General features: G+C 45.8%; 1 protein-coding gene across 3 annotated transcripts in view; it reads left to right on the forward strand.

Annotated features, from left to right (window-relative positions):
• Positions 1 to 3,395: 3,395 nt before the first annotated feature.
• Positions 3,396 to 14,943, forward strand: part of CAPRIN1 (cell cycle associated protein 1) — a 273,536-nt gene continuing 261,988 nt past the window's right edge. For all 3 annotated transcript variants that reach the window (XM_068103406.2, XM_078783857.1, XM_078783858.1), the window contains exon 1: positions 3,396 to 3,640. In XM_068103406.2, the coding sequence (XP_067959507.2) occupies positions 3,530 to 3,640 (111 nt within the window). In that variant the 5' untranslated portion in view covers positions 3,396 to 3,529. The remainder of the gene's footprint in view (positions 3,641 to 14,943) is intronic.

The following is a 14,943-nucleotide window of genomic DNA, read 5'->3' on the forward strand; positions in this document are numbered from 1 at the left end:
CCACATGGTCACTATGGGCCTATCCGTTCCTCAGTTTAAGCATACTAGTGCCTATTGGAAATTTAACACTAGGCTTTTGGACGATGCCTTTTTTAAGGAAGCCTTTCGCAATCTATGGATAGCAGTAGTTGAAAAACCCCCGTTTTGCTTCCATTAACCTGTGGTGGGACAATATGAAAACCCATATAAGGCTGTTTTGGCAACAGTTTAATTCATACGTCATTCATGAAAGTCGAGTCACACTGGCTCGGATAGAACCTGAAATTCTAAAACTGGAGAACAAACTGGCGAAACAAGAGAATGAGGCAAACCATAAGTTACTCCTTGAAAGAAAAACCCAACTTAGAGAACTATCGCAGGAGAAAGCTGCAGGATCATTAGTTAGATTAAGAATAAAAAATATTAAAGTATCAGATAGCCCTAGCAAATCCTAGTGAAGGCGGGCGTACACCATCCTGGATGTGGGGATCTTTCTGAGATCGCCCTTGGGAGATCAATCGGCTGTCTCGGTGCCGCGGGCTTGTTCGAGAGAACTGTCCGGGGCGATACAATAACAACTATTACGTGTTGAAAAAGTCCTTTTTCTTGTGTTTTACTTCATTTTACATCGACATTGACACTCACAGATAGACATGCAATACGTTTGTCAGGTACAACATGCCGTCTTTTAATTAAACCCGACGTCAGGGAAGTGGTGCAGGGGGTCACGCCTCGTAATAGTAACAATAAATCTTTGCCTCCTCCTTCTGTATCATTTAGCTAATCAGAAGAGATCCCACAATCTATTCTGACGACCTAATCTCCAGCATCTGAAGACATTCAATCAATACGTTTGTGTTGTTGTTCCAACAGAAACAGAGCCAGGCTTTTTATGCAAGTGCTCTCTTTAAATTTGCAAGTCTCACTTGAAGTCTCACTTCACTCCAAGGGCCTTTCACTCACTCACCGCAGGCAGGTTGGTGGTCTTTCCGTCTTCTACCGACTCCTCTCTGGCCTTGCCCCCCTAGCCCTCTCTGGGCTCTGTCCCCCAAATATTCCTACAGGTCGCACAAGATCTGCCTGCAACCCTCTTATGGTTAAACTGCCAAAATCAAGACTTTCTGCTCACCTTCACTCCTTCATTCCTCTTTTCTCCCGCCTCTGGAACAAACTCCCTCACTCTCTTCAATCCCACTCCACCCTCCAGGTCTTTAAAACAGGTGTTCACCACCATCTCTTATCCTCCCCCATCCAAAACCTTGATCTTTTCTACCCCCGCTAATTTCGGTCCCCTTGTGTTTTATACCTCTCCCCCCCCCCCCCCCCCCCTTCCCACGCCTCCTGCCCCCAAGCCCTCTCCCTCCCACACTTCTCCCTGCTCTCAAATGTTGTGGTTGTGTGCTTCCCCTTCTCTCCCCATCTTATCTTCCGCTCCCTCTTTTTGTATATTTTGTTTGTCTGGTTGATTTGTTTATGAAATAAATGTTAGCTCTTTCACGAGCCTCGATTCAGTATACAAAAAAAATAAAAAAATTATATCAAACTTTTGAACCGCATCTGAGTGGCTGTTTGCAAAAACGCATTGCTTGTTCGTCTGTGCCGGCCTAACAATTCCTCCTCGAAACCAAATTCATTTTATAGATGCGGCATTGTTTGTTCGCACCGTACGTTGTGTTAATGTATACAAACACAACAAAATAAGTTATGCATGCTTACGTGGTACATTGACATCAGATTGCATTTTCCCAGAATGCCATTTACGTTACAAATATCACAATGCCATATTATGGGTGCCACAGCTAAAAATGTGGAATACTCACAGACAACATGTACTTTTATCCAATCCTCCGCACGCAATGCAACCCTCGACACATGTCTGTCTGACAGAGCGGGCTCGGCGTGTTCACTTTCTGGTGCTTAAAGCGCCTATGTAGTTGCATGTTGTAGCATTCCCCATCCGTTGAATTTGCAGACAAAGTAGCTGTTGTGTCATGGCTTTCAAAAATGGATCATGGGGGTTAAAAGGGAGAAAAGGTGGAGACTACTTACTTTGTTTTGTTTGAAAAGTCTAATTTTTACTCCCGCCAGGGAGTAATGCATTCGATCGCGCGCGCGCGCGTGTGTGTGTGTGTGTGTGTGTGGTGTGTGTGTGTGTGTGTGTGTGTGTGTGTGGTGTGTGTGTGTGTGTGGTGTGTGTGGTGTGTGTTCGTTCGTGAACAAGATATCTGGAGAAGTTCGAAACGGATTTGGATGAAAGTTGGTGGGATGATTGCCCTTGGGATAAGGAAGAATTGATTCGTTTTTGGTGAAGCTTAGGATAATATTCCGGATCCAGGAATTTTTTGGGGGAATTTTTTACCATTGGAAGATGGGGCTCATTTTTTTTAAACATTATCTTCTATATATTTTATATTAAACATTGTGATATAAAAATAGTTTTCATATTTGTTGTAAATGTAGTTTAAACTCGTGGTTATGCGTTAGAGCGGTGTATTGTTTAGCAGCGTCGTCTTCAATGTTCATTTTATTTTTTCTAATAAAGACATATTCTGTCATTTTAAAACCACCAAAGTGTGTATTAGGTTTACCCGTTTCATAAAATGTATCGTTTGATACGTATAATGCTTTAAAACCTTTTTTTTTCTTTTTTTTTTTTACACCTCAGAAGAGATATCAACATTTACCTCAGCGAATGTCAATCGTGGTGTCAGTATTTGATGAACTTATAAAGACTTCGGTGAGTTATAAGTGTGACCAGCATGTGCACGGGATTCTTCCCAGAAGAATGAGTGGTCGCATTAGCTTGTACGACTTAAAATGAGCGAGTTTTGTTTTGACGTTTGGGCCAGTTTTACATGTTGTATCCCTCAGGAATGAAACGAACGTTTTCCTGGCTTACAATTTTATTTGAAGTCGCACATGCCTCAAAATACACTCACTTATATAGAATTGAACGCTGAATCCGAAAATGTCAGTGAAATCGCCTTGTTTTTTAAAAACATTATCTTCTATATATTCTAAATATATATCTGCGCAGCGTCTGTCTTGTGTTGTCACTGAACTACTCCCTCAAAATTTGTGAAATCGTACTATTCCAAGTTGACCCACGGCGGGAGTATGCACTCTACTGAGTGGCGTTCTAGTTTCCTCATGAATCAGTCAGTACGAAGCGCTATAGGCAACGCCTTCCCGCCATCTAGGCCATCAGCAGGCCCCGGTACAGCGCGTCAGGCAAGTGACGTCACCGCGTCGGCATCCTTTTGATTCTTGTTTCAATGCCATTGGTGAAACAATCCCAAGCTGCTAGTGCTAGCCTCGGATGAGCGGAGGCAAGCGACCAAAAAATTCTGACTTGTTTGGCAGGGCCCGTAGCCATGACGGCAGCGCCGGGGTCTGCAGGTTTATGAGCAGTGAAAGGGTGGGGTAGGAAGAGGTTGCTGAGGAGGACTGTGCATGGAGAGTAAGGGAGACGTGTTGAGAAAAAGCGCGAAAGGGGCGAAAGGAAAAGCACTCGAGGGAACGACGGTCGCCGTGATCCCGTGAAGAGAACATGACGAACCAGAAAGAATTACCTCAAACGCAAGACGAACTTTTTAATTCGCTCAGGGAATTCACCTTCACGATGTTGAGGCACAAAATTAGGAACCTGAACAAGAAGAAGGTAAGAATTAGTGGCGTGGTTTTGGATGGGGGTTTCCGCTGGAAGACCCCCTTGGTTTCGCTGATTTTTCAGCCTCTTTGCATTGATGTTGTCGGTTTTTAAAGGTCCACCTGCCACATCCGGCAGGTAAAGGTGGACAGATTGCTGCTGGGTGAGGCTGATGCATCGTCCTGAGAGCGCAGATGCTTTATCATGTCAAATTGCTTCCTTTGATGTTACGTGTATATTCATCTGAGGCTCGCAGAACATACAGGACAATTCTTCGCTATGGTATTCGTCTCTTTTCGGCACAAATTCCATTCCTGCTTTTCCAAATTCAGGGATGTCTTTTGCCAACACCAGAGAAGCCATAACCTTTTTTTTCTTTCTTTTTTTGTGTACATTTCAAACAAATCTTTTTTTAAAAAATTTCTGTTTTTCATGAAAAAAGATTTTTTGAGAAATATTTGCAAAATCTACCTCTGGGTTTATCCCGGCTGATGAGTCTATGCTTCGCTAAGTTCCCGGCTATTGTATTTTCCATTGGGGTGGATGTATAACTCTATAGCACCCTTTATAATTACACTTTGGAATTACCCTATATAACCCTTTAGAATTACCCTTTAGAACCCTTTAGAATTACCCTATATAACCCTTTAGAATTACCCTTTAGAACCCTTTAGAATTACCCTTTAGAGTTACCCTATATAACCCTTTAGAATTACCCTATATAACCCTTTAGAATTACCCTATATAACCCTTTAGAATTACCCTTCAGAACCCTTTTGATTTACCCTGTAGAATTACCCTTTAGAACTCTTTAGAATTACCCTTTAGAACCCTTTAGAATTACCCTTTAGAACCCTTTAGAATTACCCTTTAGAACCCTTTAGAATTACCCTATATAACCCTTTAGAGTTACCCTATATAACCCTTTAGAATTACCCTTTAGAATTACCCTATATAACCCTTTAGAATTACCCCATATAACCCTTTAGAATTACCCTATATAACCCTTTAGAATTACCCTATATAACCCTATAGAATTACCCTATATAACCCTTTAGAATTACCCTATATAACCCTTTAGAATTACCCTTTAGAACCCTTTATAATTACCCTATACAACCCTTTAGAATTACCCTATATAACCCTTTAGAATTACCCTATATAACCCTTTAGAATTACCCTTCAGAACCCTTTTGATTTACCCTGTAGAATTACCCTTTAGAACTCTTTAGAATTACACTTTAGAACCCTTTAGAATTACCCTATATAACCCTTTAGAATTACCCTATATAACCCTTTAGAATTACCCTTTAGAACCCTTTGGAATTACCCTATATAACCCTTTAGAATTACCCTATATAACCCTTTAGAATTACCCTATATAACCCTTTAGAATTACCCTTCAGAACCCTTTTGATTTACCCTGTAGAATTACCCTTTAGAACTCTTTAGAATTACCCTTTAGAACCCTTTAGAATTACCCTTTAGAACCCTTTAGAATTACCCTTTAGAACCCTTTAGAATTACCCTATATAACCCTTTAGAGTTACCCTATATAACCCTTTAGAATTACCCTTTAGAATTACCCTATATAACCCTTTAGAATTACCCCATATAACCCTTTAGAATTACCCTATATAACCCTTTAGAATTACCCTATATAACCCTATAGAATTACCCTATATAACCCTTTAGAATTACCCTATATAACCCTGTAGAATTACCCTTTAGAACTCTTTAGAATTACACTTTAGAACCCTTTAGAATTACCCTATATAACCCTTTAGAATTACCCTATATAACCCTTTAGAATTACCCTTTAGAACCCTTTGGAATTACCCTATATAACCCTTTAGAATTACCCTATATAACCCTTTAGAATTACCCTATATAACCCTTTATAATTACCCTTTAGAACCCTCTAGAATTACCCTATATAACCCTTTAGAATTACCCTATATAACCCTTTAGAATTACCCCTTAGAACCCTTTAGAGTTTAGACACAGTGGGTTGGAAAGGTTCTTCTTCATTTTTGAGAGACGGGTTGATCTAGCCGAATATTGAGGGGCTTCACCACTTAAAAATTGCCTCATTCCTCTCTATGCATGTGTGATCTGGATTAATCGAGAGCCAAAGTACTGCGAAACTACAGGTTGTTTCCCGATTGATGATCTGCTTCATGTTTCGATGCATGTTCCGATTCGTGTTCAAAATATAACATTCAATGGAAATTAAGTTGTTCCTCAATCATAAACTGATGTTTGTGGACAGGACAGACAGACAGAAGTGAACCAATTGCTTAACCCTGCTTTTCGCTTCATATGCGTGGGGTGATTATTAGGTTTAGGCCAAACTGTTTAGAGGTACGTATCGGTATAACACTGTATCTTGGAATGCTCCACGGTCTTCTCCTCTCCTTCCAGTGCACCAGGTCTGTTTACCTTTACCTGAACCCTGCCATTGGTGCGTTGAACACTTGTTGACATTTGTCTGTCGTGAGCAATTGGGAAAAGGTTTGCAAACCGAGATATAACTCTTCAACATTTTCTTGTGCCCTCCCACTAGATTTTACCTCCAGTTTTACCAACATTTTGGCCTCAAGGCTTTTATTTTTCAGCTGCAAGCCTTTCATCTCTTTCAATATCTCTAACAGTCTGTACCTTCAGTCTCCAAAGCGGTGATCACTCGCCCCACCTTCCGCGGGTAGTTTCACGCACGCAGCAGCACAGTCACCAGATACAGAGACCATCTCACAGCCGGACCCCTCTCCATGACTCGCTGGTGCAGACAATCAACAGCCCAGTTTGAGTTGGTCCTATAGCCACCACCACGAGAACGCCCTTGTCGCCCTCTCCTCTACACATATGGGTCCCATCTTGCTGTAGGGCAAACTCTACCCAAGACCCTCCCAGCTTTTGAGATTTGCTCATCCAATGGCTGCACGACCAAGAGACTCCATGCTGTCTGCAAAGCAGTTGCTACCACCGGTGGGAAGATCAATCCCAGAAAAGCCTCCAGATGTCACAAAGCGAGAAGGTTCTTTAATTGATCGATGTCCAACCAGCAGGTGGGTGTTGTCCAAACTTGTGTCTATTTAAAGGATAAAGTACAAATAAAGTCCAACTACAATATTCACTTCCGCCACCAAAGATGGGCAGAGGTTATGTATGTTTTCACTCCTGTCTGTTTGTCTGTCTGCATGTTTAGTCTGTCTGTCTGTGCACAGGATATCTCAAAACGTTGTGGATGGATTCGGACGAAATTTGGTGGAGAGGTTGGGTGTGTGGCAGGAACGAATTGATTATATTTTGGTGAACATGAGGATCCAGTTACTATAGTTTTTCAAGTGATTCTTCACCATTAAGAGAAAAGGAACAAATATATAAATTATTTATATACAGACTTGGCATTTAATATGGAATATTTTTTTTTCTTCTTGACTTGGGTTTACTTTCTCAACACAGTATATCAATCTGGTGAGTTTCTTTTACTCTGGTGATTTATTTGTGAAAAGAACCATGTCACTGATTGTCTGTCGCAGCAAGAAGTCAACAACAGGATTATATCACAGGTGGCGTGGCAAAATGTACGGACAGGTGCATTTGACGATTGGCTTCACAGTTGGGTATACAAGGGTTGTTGCGTTCTGTGTTAGTGGAAAACAACTGCTGCACGTCTCCAAAAGTTATTGCCGCTTCCTCTGGAGATGGTCCGTCAACTCGACAATGCTGTTTGTCATGGAGTGGTGGCTTTACGAAATTACAGCATGAAAGAGCATGCTATTGCTCGGCAGTATGGCATCACTCAAGGTCAGGTGTCAAAGATCCTGAAACGAAATGCTCAGTGGGGTGCCCCTACTCCAATACCGAGGCCAGGACGTCCCCGCAGAACCACAAGGAGGGATGATCGCCAGCTGCACCGGTTAGTCCGCAATGGCCGTACCAAGTCAGCTAATCGGCTTAGGGCTGAGTGGCAGCAACTGACAAATGTGCCTGTATCCAGAAGGCGAGTCAACCAACGACTGGTTCAAGCAGGCTATCGTGCCAGGCGTCCCCTGAGAAAGCCACGCCTGACCAGACAACACTGCCAGCGCCGATTGCAGTGGGCCAGAGAGCACCGTCAATGGCAGCCAGGACACTGGAATCATGTGATCTTCAGTGACGAGTCTAGATTTCTGGTCTATCGTCGAGATGGCCGCGTCCGAGTGTGCAGACAAGTGCATGAAGCCTACAACAAAGATTGTATAGTGCCAAGAGTCCAAACTGGAGGTGGTGGGGTGACCGTTTGGGCTGCTTTTCATGCAGGGGGAAAAACTGACCTGGTTGTTCTGAATGGAAACCTGAACCAGTTCAAGTACAGGGCCATTCTGGAAGAAACATTGCTTCATTTGCTCGTGCAGCCTTTTGAGGAAACTTTGTCTTCCAAGATGACAATGCACGGCCTCATCGTGCTCGCATGATCCAACACTTTCTTGCTGACCGTGGTGTAGAGCATATGGAGTGGCCTGCCATGTCCCCGGATATGAATCCGATAGAGAACTTGCGGGCAGAATTAACGCATCAAATCGACCACTTGGACCAGCAGCCGACCTCTGTGCATGAATTGCAGCAGGCTATTGTCACTGCATGGCAAGCGATTCCTGTCCAAACCTTGGCAAATCTCGTGAACAGCATGCCTCAACGTGTACATGCTCTCCTGAATGCTCGTGGGGGTTACACGAAGTACTGAACTGTAATTTTACTGTCCGTAATCCCAGTCGTAATTTAACTTTTGTTTTTGGTTAAAAATTTTTTGGCTAATGTGCAAAATAAAGAGATACTTCTGGAAAACGTACAGAAGTTTAACACAGTATTGTCCGTGAATTGAGTTCGATATCAGTTCACATCACTTTCAAGGATCAATTTATTTGTTTCGAAATGTCAAATGTGGTTTTTGTTTCTTTTGAAGGTCACGTTAACAAAATCTAGAATAATTTCAACATAATTCCAATGAACTTTTGGTTCTCAGTCATCTTGAAAAGTAAGTTCACCCCCACAAAAAAAAAATTCCATATTAAATGCCAAGTCTGTATATATATTTGTTGCGGATCTCAGCGTCGGCCTTTTCCCCTTACCAAGGGGGGATTAGTCCCCTTGTCTTTGACTAGCCGACGGGACCCAGGACGATGACATCCTTCCCGGACAACGTTAGATAGGGTTTTAGGACTAAGAATTCGCTATTACCTAAGTACTAACGCCGCCCAGAAACGAGGAAATAAGCCCCGCCGGAATCACGGGTGTTGGTGGAAACGCCGAGCGGTAGCGAACCCGTGACCGGAGCCGTTATCAATGACTAAACCCGATCCAAGCGGTTCGTAATCGTGCCATGCTTACCCAATGGAGGAAGTCACGGAAACGGTCGAATTTGGAAGAAAAGGAATAACAAGGTTTATTTACACTTTGTACAATAATCAGAAGAAGAATACACAGTGCAGCCTTAATCACAGTCTTAACTTATCCCAAGACAAACAGGCCCGGTCACACACAGACACTCACACGGGGATTGCAGATGAACAGGTCAGCACGTCCAGGAATGGCGTCCGGGCAGCTCCTCCTCCGGTCCCCAACTCGCACCGCGAAGAAGATGGATAAAGACGGCAGGAGCTCTCCACGTGTTGTGCTCGCGCACGGGATTATCACAGGGCGTAGGCTGAGTTTTGGCGGTTACATTCGCGGGGCTGCGTACATAATAAACGAACAGTTCAATATGCGCTTCTCAATCAATGGCCTCGAAACTGTCGTGTGCACGCCGGTCCTCTCAATGCAGTTCTCCTCACACGAGGGCTCCGGATCAGTTCTCTCCAACTCGAGCGCCTGCCTCTCCCTTCTCATAACTGAGGTGGGGGCCTCGTGCCAAGGGTTTTATTGCCACGCCTTTGGAACCCTCTGGAATTTACTAGACGCGCCTTGCCACGCCCTATCCAGCCATGCCCCCTCATCCCTGGTTGGCTGGTAGCCCTTACCGTCACCGCCTCTGACGCACTGCTTGACGCGGCTACACCTCGACCCTCGCGCTCCTCCCTCTTTTCAGGCCTACCTCGTGGTTACCCGACTAGTTTCGAGCGAAACCAAGGGCAGCGAACGCTGCTGGCCGCCAAAGCGTAACAAACTTGAGGGATGCCAAATGGGGCGCGGGATCGAGTTTGCCCATAGATGAAAATGAAGGGCGGCCGCAAAATGAAAAGGACCTAAGCTCATTTCTTTACACAACGCAGATGTTACTAGGGAAATGGCCTACTCTTACACATACTATGATATGACTAATTCTAATGGGCCTACGTGTTGCTTGTGGACTAACTATGGGGGGCAAACCTTTAACCTTTAATGATGTTATATGTACAATCTCAAAACCTCAACAATATATATATATATATATATATATATATATATATATATATATATATATATATATATATATATATATATCTATCTATCTATCTATCTATCTATCTATCTATCTATATATATATATATATATATATATATATATATATATATATATATATATATATATATATATATATATATATTCAGAACTCCGCTGCCCGTCTACTCACCCATTCCCGGACCCGTGACCACATCACCCCCGTCCTTTACAAGCTTCACTGGCTCCCCATCTCCCAGAGAATCCAGTACAAAATCCTCCTCTTGACCTACAAAGCCCTCCATAACCTGGCCCTATCCTACCTGGCTGACCTCCTCTCCAGACACACTCCCACCCGCAACCTCCGCTCTGCTGGTACCAACCTCCTGACCCCCCCCCCTACCCCCCCCCCCCCCTACCCCCCCCCCCCCCCACCCGGACCAAATTCAGATCCTGGGGGGACAGGGCCTTCTCCATCGCTGCTCCCACCCTCTGGAACTCACTACCTCACACCATCAGAGACTCCTCACCACATTCAAAACATCACTCAAGACCCACCTGTTCAACACTGCATTCAACATTTAACCCACAGCATCTAACCCCTGACTATCTCCTCTCCTTCTCCCTCCTTTGTGCTTTGAATATTTCCCTATTGATTCTTCTTTTTTTGCAATTGTTTTTATGTTTTGCTATGCATTATGTTTTGCACTCTGTCAAAGCGTCTTTGGGCTTCCTGAAAAGCGCTATCTATCTATAATTCCAGTAATCTCTGTACGTTTGTACGTCTGTACGTTTGTTTGTCTGTGACCGCTGTTTCTCGACAACCACGGGTCCGATATACTTTTAACTTGCCAGGTATATTGCTGGGGACCCGAGGATGTGCCTTTTCAAGGTTTCATATTAATCGGACAATTACTTACCGAGCTATGTCCAAAAAACGATTCAACCAATCAGAGAGCAGCGAACTATCGCGTGTGCCGAACGTGGCGGACACACTCTGCCTCGGATGGCACATTTGAGAGCGTATTCATTTATTTCACGTTTGCAAACTATGTTGGCGTTAAACTATGTTTTAAAACTAATAAAAACGAATTTGCGATTCATTCGCTTTCCTGCGCGTTTGTGCACGCGATGGCGATTTCTTTACCAAACTCCGGAAGCCGTTCGCTTTGGACCAAACCATTTCATGTAAATAGAGGGGGGGGGGATATAATTTTAGATATAGATATAGTACGGGCAATGCCCTAGTATAAAATAAATGCATTATTATTATTATATATATAATATATATTGTTGCGAATATGGAATTTGGCCTCCATATCCGCTTGTAAATATTCCCCTATTTTCTCCAATACTCCCCAACTTTCCCCAATCCCCCATTCCCTAGTCCCATTGCATGTAAATAACAATCAGTAGAGCCGACCTTCCCCTTATTCCCCCATTAAATGTCGTGCCCAGGTCCACCGCACCACACGTAGACAACTTTCGGACATCTTCCTAGTTATTCTTAGTCTATGTCAGTTAAGGCCTCGTCTCCATTAATTATGACTCTTCGTTGCACCAGAATGTGATTATATGGCATCAGTAGTGAGTTTAGGACCTTTCCCATACCTCCTTCCATCTTCTTCCCCAACAATTACAACAACAACAGAGGAGATGGCGGCGGAGCGGGGGAGGATGCGTCCTCACACCGGCTCGATTAGCGCCATTGACCACGCGCTCCACGGGGTTACCACGAAGGGGCTCCTTGTCAGCTCCTCGTCAAGGGCGGAGCCTGGTAAACCCCCCCGCACGCACCCAATGAGAAGCAACGTGCCGATTCCATCTGGGGCGGCGCTAACGAGCCGAGGGCGTGTCACTCCCCGCCGGATATACGCGGCCCCGCGCCGGATGTGACGACAGATGCGCCCCGAGCTGGAGAAAGAAGGACCTGCGAGCGCTGAGAGAGAAAGGCCCGCCTGTGAAAGAACGTCCCCTCCGAGCGCTGTGAAGCCTCCCGCATCTCTGGACCGGACCGGGTCGATTCTAACCTTTGAGCACAGGTGCACCTGGAGCCATCGCTACCCGCCTGTCCTTTCCATCAACCCCCGTGTGAGTCAGCCGTTGTCCCGTTTGCCTGTCGTCTGTTGGGGAATAATATAAGATTGTGTCTAAGTGCTTGTCTTTCTATGTTGTACCTCTCGTCCCTGTAATCTGACCTTCCGTAACGAATATAATCTCCTCCGGAGGTCTTGAGAACCGTATCCCTGGTGTCGTCATTTTATAACCCAGCCGGGTGTCTTCTTTTTCTCATTGAGCCAGCGTGGCGCGGCTTCGTCAACGTCGAGTATAATCGGTAACTTGTGCAGACGTGGTCATACCAAAACCGCTCGGTAAACTAACATCTAAGCCACGTCTGTAACAATTGGTGTCGAGGAGTGAGATTCGGACCCGGGACTAAATTAGTTAGGCCCAAATTTTGGGAGGGAAAATCGAGCCGGAGCGCGTACGGCGCTCGACCAAATCGATCCGGAGCGCGGTCCCGCGGTTACTGCGCTCGACGAAATTATAACGGCGAAATTTCGAATTTGTGTTACGAAACTCGAATTTTGAAAGTCGCGCCATGGCGGATCAAGACGGCTGGGGTCCGGTAGGGGAGAGTGAAGCAGGGTCGGTCCAGGACCAAATTGAGGGACATGAGGGACATGAGGAGAGCGAAACAGCGAGGGTAGCAGGCACGCAAAATGGCGCCTCGCAAGAGCGCGCGGTAGCCGAGCCCGCTGTATCAACGGGCTTTAACATGCAGCCGATTGACATACAGGCCCTCATTGCGCAGCTACAGGCAGCTGTACAGATGAGTATGGGGAGCCAAATTGAGCGATTGGGTGAGCGGTTGGGGAACCGGATGGATGCTCAGGGTGAGCGATTGGAGGGCCAAATGGGGGTAATAAGGGACGAAGCGAGGGCTCAGAGTGAGCAAATGGGGGTAATGAGGGACGAAGCGAGGGGTACCAGTGAGGGGTTAGACAATAATTTTGAGGAGTTAGACAAGAAATTTGGGAAGTTAGACAATAATTTTGAGGGGTTAGACAACGGGATAAAAGAAGTGAAAAATGGGTTAGAGGGGTTAGAAAACAGTATGGAAGGCAAATTGAGGGACATGAGGGACCAAGCGGAAAGGGAAGTTAAACAAATGGAGCAGCAGATAGAGGGGGTCAGAATGGGGGTAGAAACCAAACTGGATGCTCACAGGGAGGAAATGGAGCAGATGAGGGTGGCATCTGGGCAGGAGATGCAAGTGATGGGAGAGGAGATCAGAAGAGGAGTGAGTGAGGAGGTCGGAGGAGTGCGCGAGGAGGTGAGGCACTGTAAGGAGCGCATGGAGAAAGAGGTGAGAAAGGGGACTGTAAAATTGCAAGGGGGCATAGAGGACCTGACGCAGGAGGTGGAGCAGCTGACGGTGGGACAAACGGAGTTAGTGGAGCAGGTTCAAAGGAACACTGCGGTATTAGGAGGTTTAAAAGCGACACAAAACGACATAAAAAACGACTTGATAGCGACAAAGAGGGAATGTCAGATGGTACGTGAGGGACTGACAACGAGGTTGGACGAGGTGATAGAGGTAATGGAGACGAAGGACCGGCAGGTGAGGACGCACCTGGAAACGGTCAAGGTAGCCTTAGAGGATGAGCTTGAGGAGACGTACCGGGGAATAAAAGAGGTGAAGCACAAATTAGAAGAAGTGGAAGAAGGGATGAGCGAAATTAAGAAGCGACGGAGAGGGGATAAGAAAGAGATAAAAGAGGAGATAAAAGAATTGGTCCAAAGTCTGTGTTTGGATCGTGATGATGTGCTCATTAACCGGATGAGGGATTCGCAGGTGATGGAGGAGAAGCGAAGAGGAAGAGGACCCGGTGTAAGTGGTGACCAATATGGTCGTGCGTATGATGCGCCAGGGGATTTAAAAAGCTTGGGGATTGGTTTGGATCCGGGTGTTCGTGAAAGGCCGTTGGTGAGGTGTGTGACAGGTCTGGTGTGCGAAAGAGGAGGTGTGCGAGAAAGTCCGACTCTGGGGTGTGTGAGGAAAAAGTGTGTGCCAAGGAGTGAGGGTGTTGGCGAGAATGAGTCGGTCGTAGCGTGTGTGCGAGGGAGCACATGGAAGCGCGGTGTGGTGAGTGTTACAGAGGGTGTAACGGGAGAGTGTGCGCGAGAAAGGTGTGTGATGGACAGGTACATGGGGAAAGAGTGCGCTGTCAAAGGCAAGGAAGAATGCACACCTGTGGTAAGTGTTGCAGAGGGTGTGACGGGAGAGTGTGCGCGAGAAAGGTGTGTGACGGACAGGTGCATGGGGAAAGAGTGCGCTGTCAAGAGTAAGGGTGAGTGCGCTGTCAGGAATGGAGGTGAAAGTAGTGGGAGTGACATGGAGCGTGAGGTAGTTGTGACAGGTGAGCGAGGATGTACACCTGGGATGGAAGGATGCACACCTGGAATGGTAGAGCGTGAGTGGGAATGCACGCTGGAGTTGGTGGTGAGGCACGTGATTGGGTGTGCGAATGAGGGCACACCTGTGATTGTCACAGAGGAGGTGACCGCGGAGGGGGCGCGAAGCGGTGTATTGGTGAGGTGTGCGAGCAACGAATGTGTGCCAAAGTGTTCGGTGGTCAGGTGTGTGACCAAGGCTGTGAGTGGAATGGGTGTACCTGGGTGTGTAAGGAAAGGTACGAGGAGCATGGGCACGGCTGGATGTGTGAGCAAGGAACGGGCTGCGGGGTGTAAGCGTCCAGGTGAAGCATCGACGTTACACGGGTTAGAGGTTAGAGCGACTTTTAGCCGAAGCAGGCCCTCGGTGCGTGCCGGGCCTCGCTTTGAACGGCCGCGTCCAGGCTCCACTAGGCGGAGTTGGCAGCCCGATAGAAAGGGTCGTCATGGCGAC

This window comes from Myxine glutinosa, chromosome 8 (assembly GCF_964187855.1).
Source record: "Myxine glutinosa chromosome 8, kmMyxGlut1.1, whole genome shotgun sequence".
NCBI lineage: Eukaryota > Metazoa > Chordata > Myxini > Myxiniformes > Myxinidae > Myxine > Myxine glutinosa.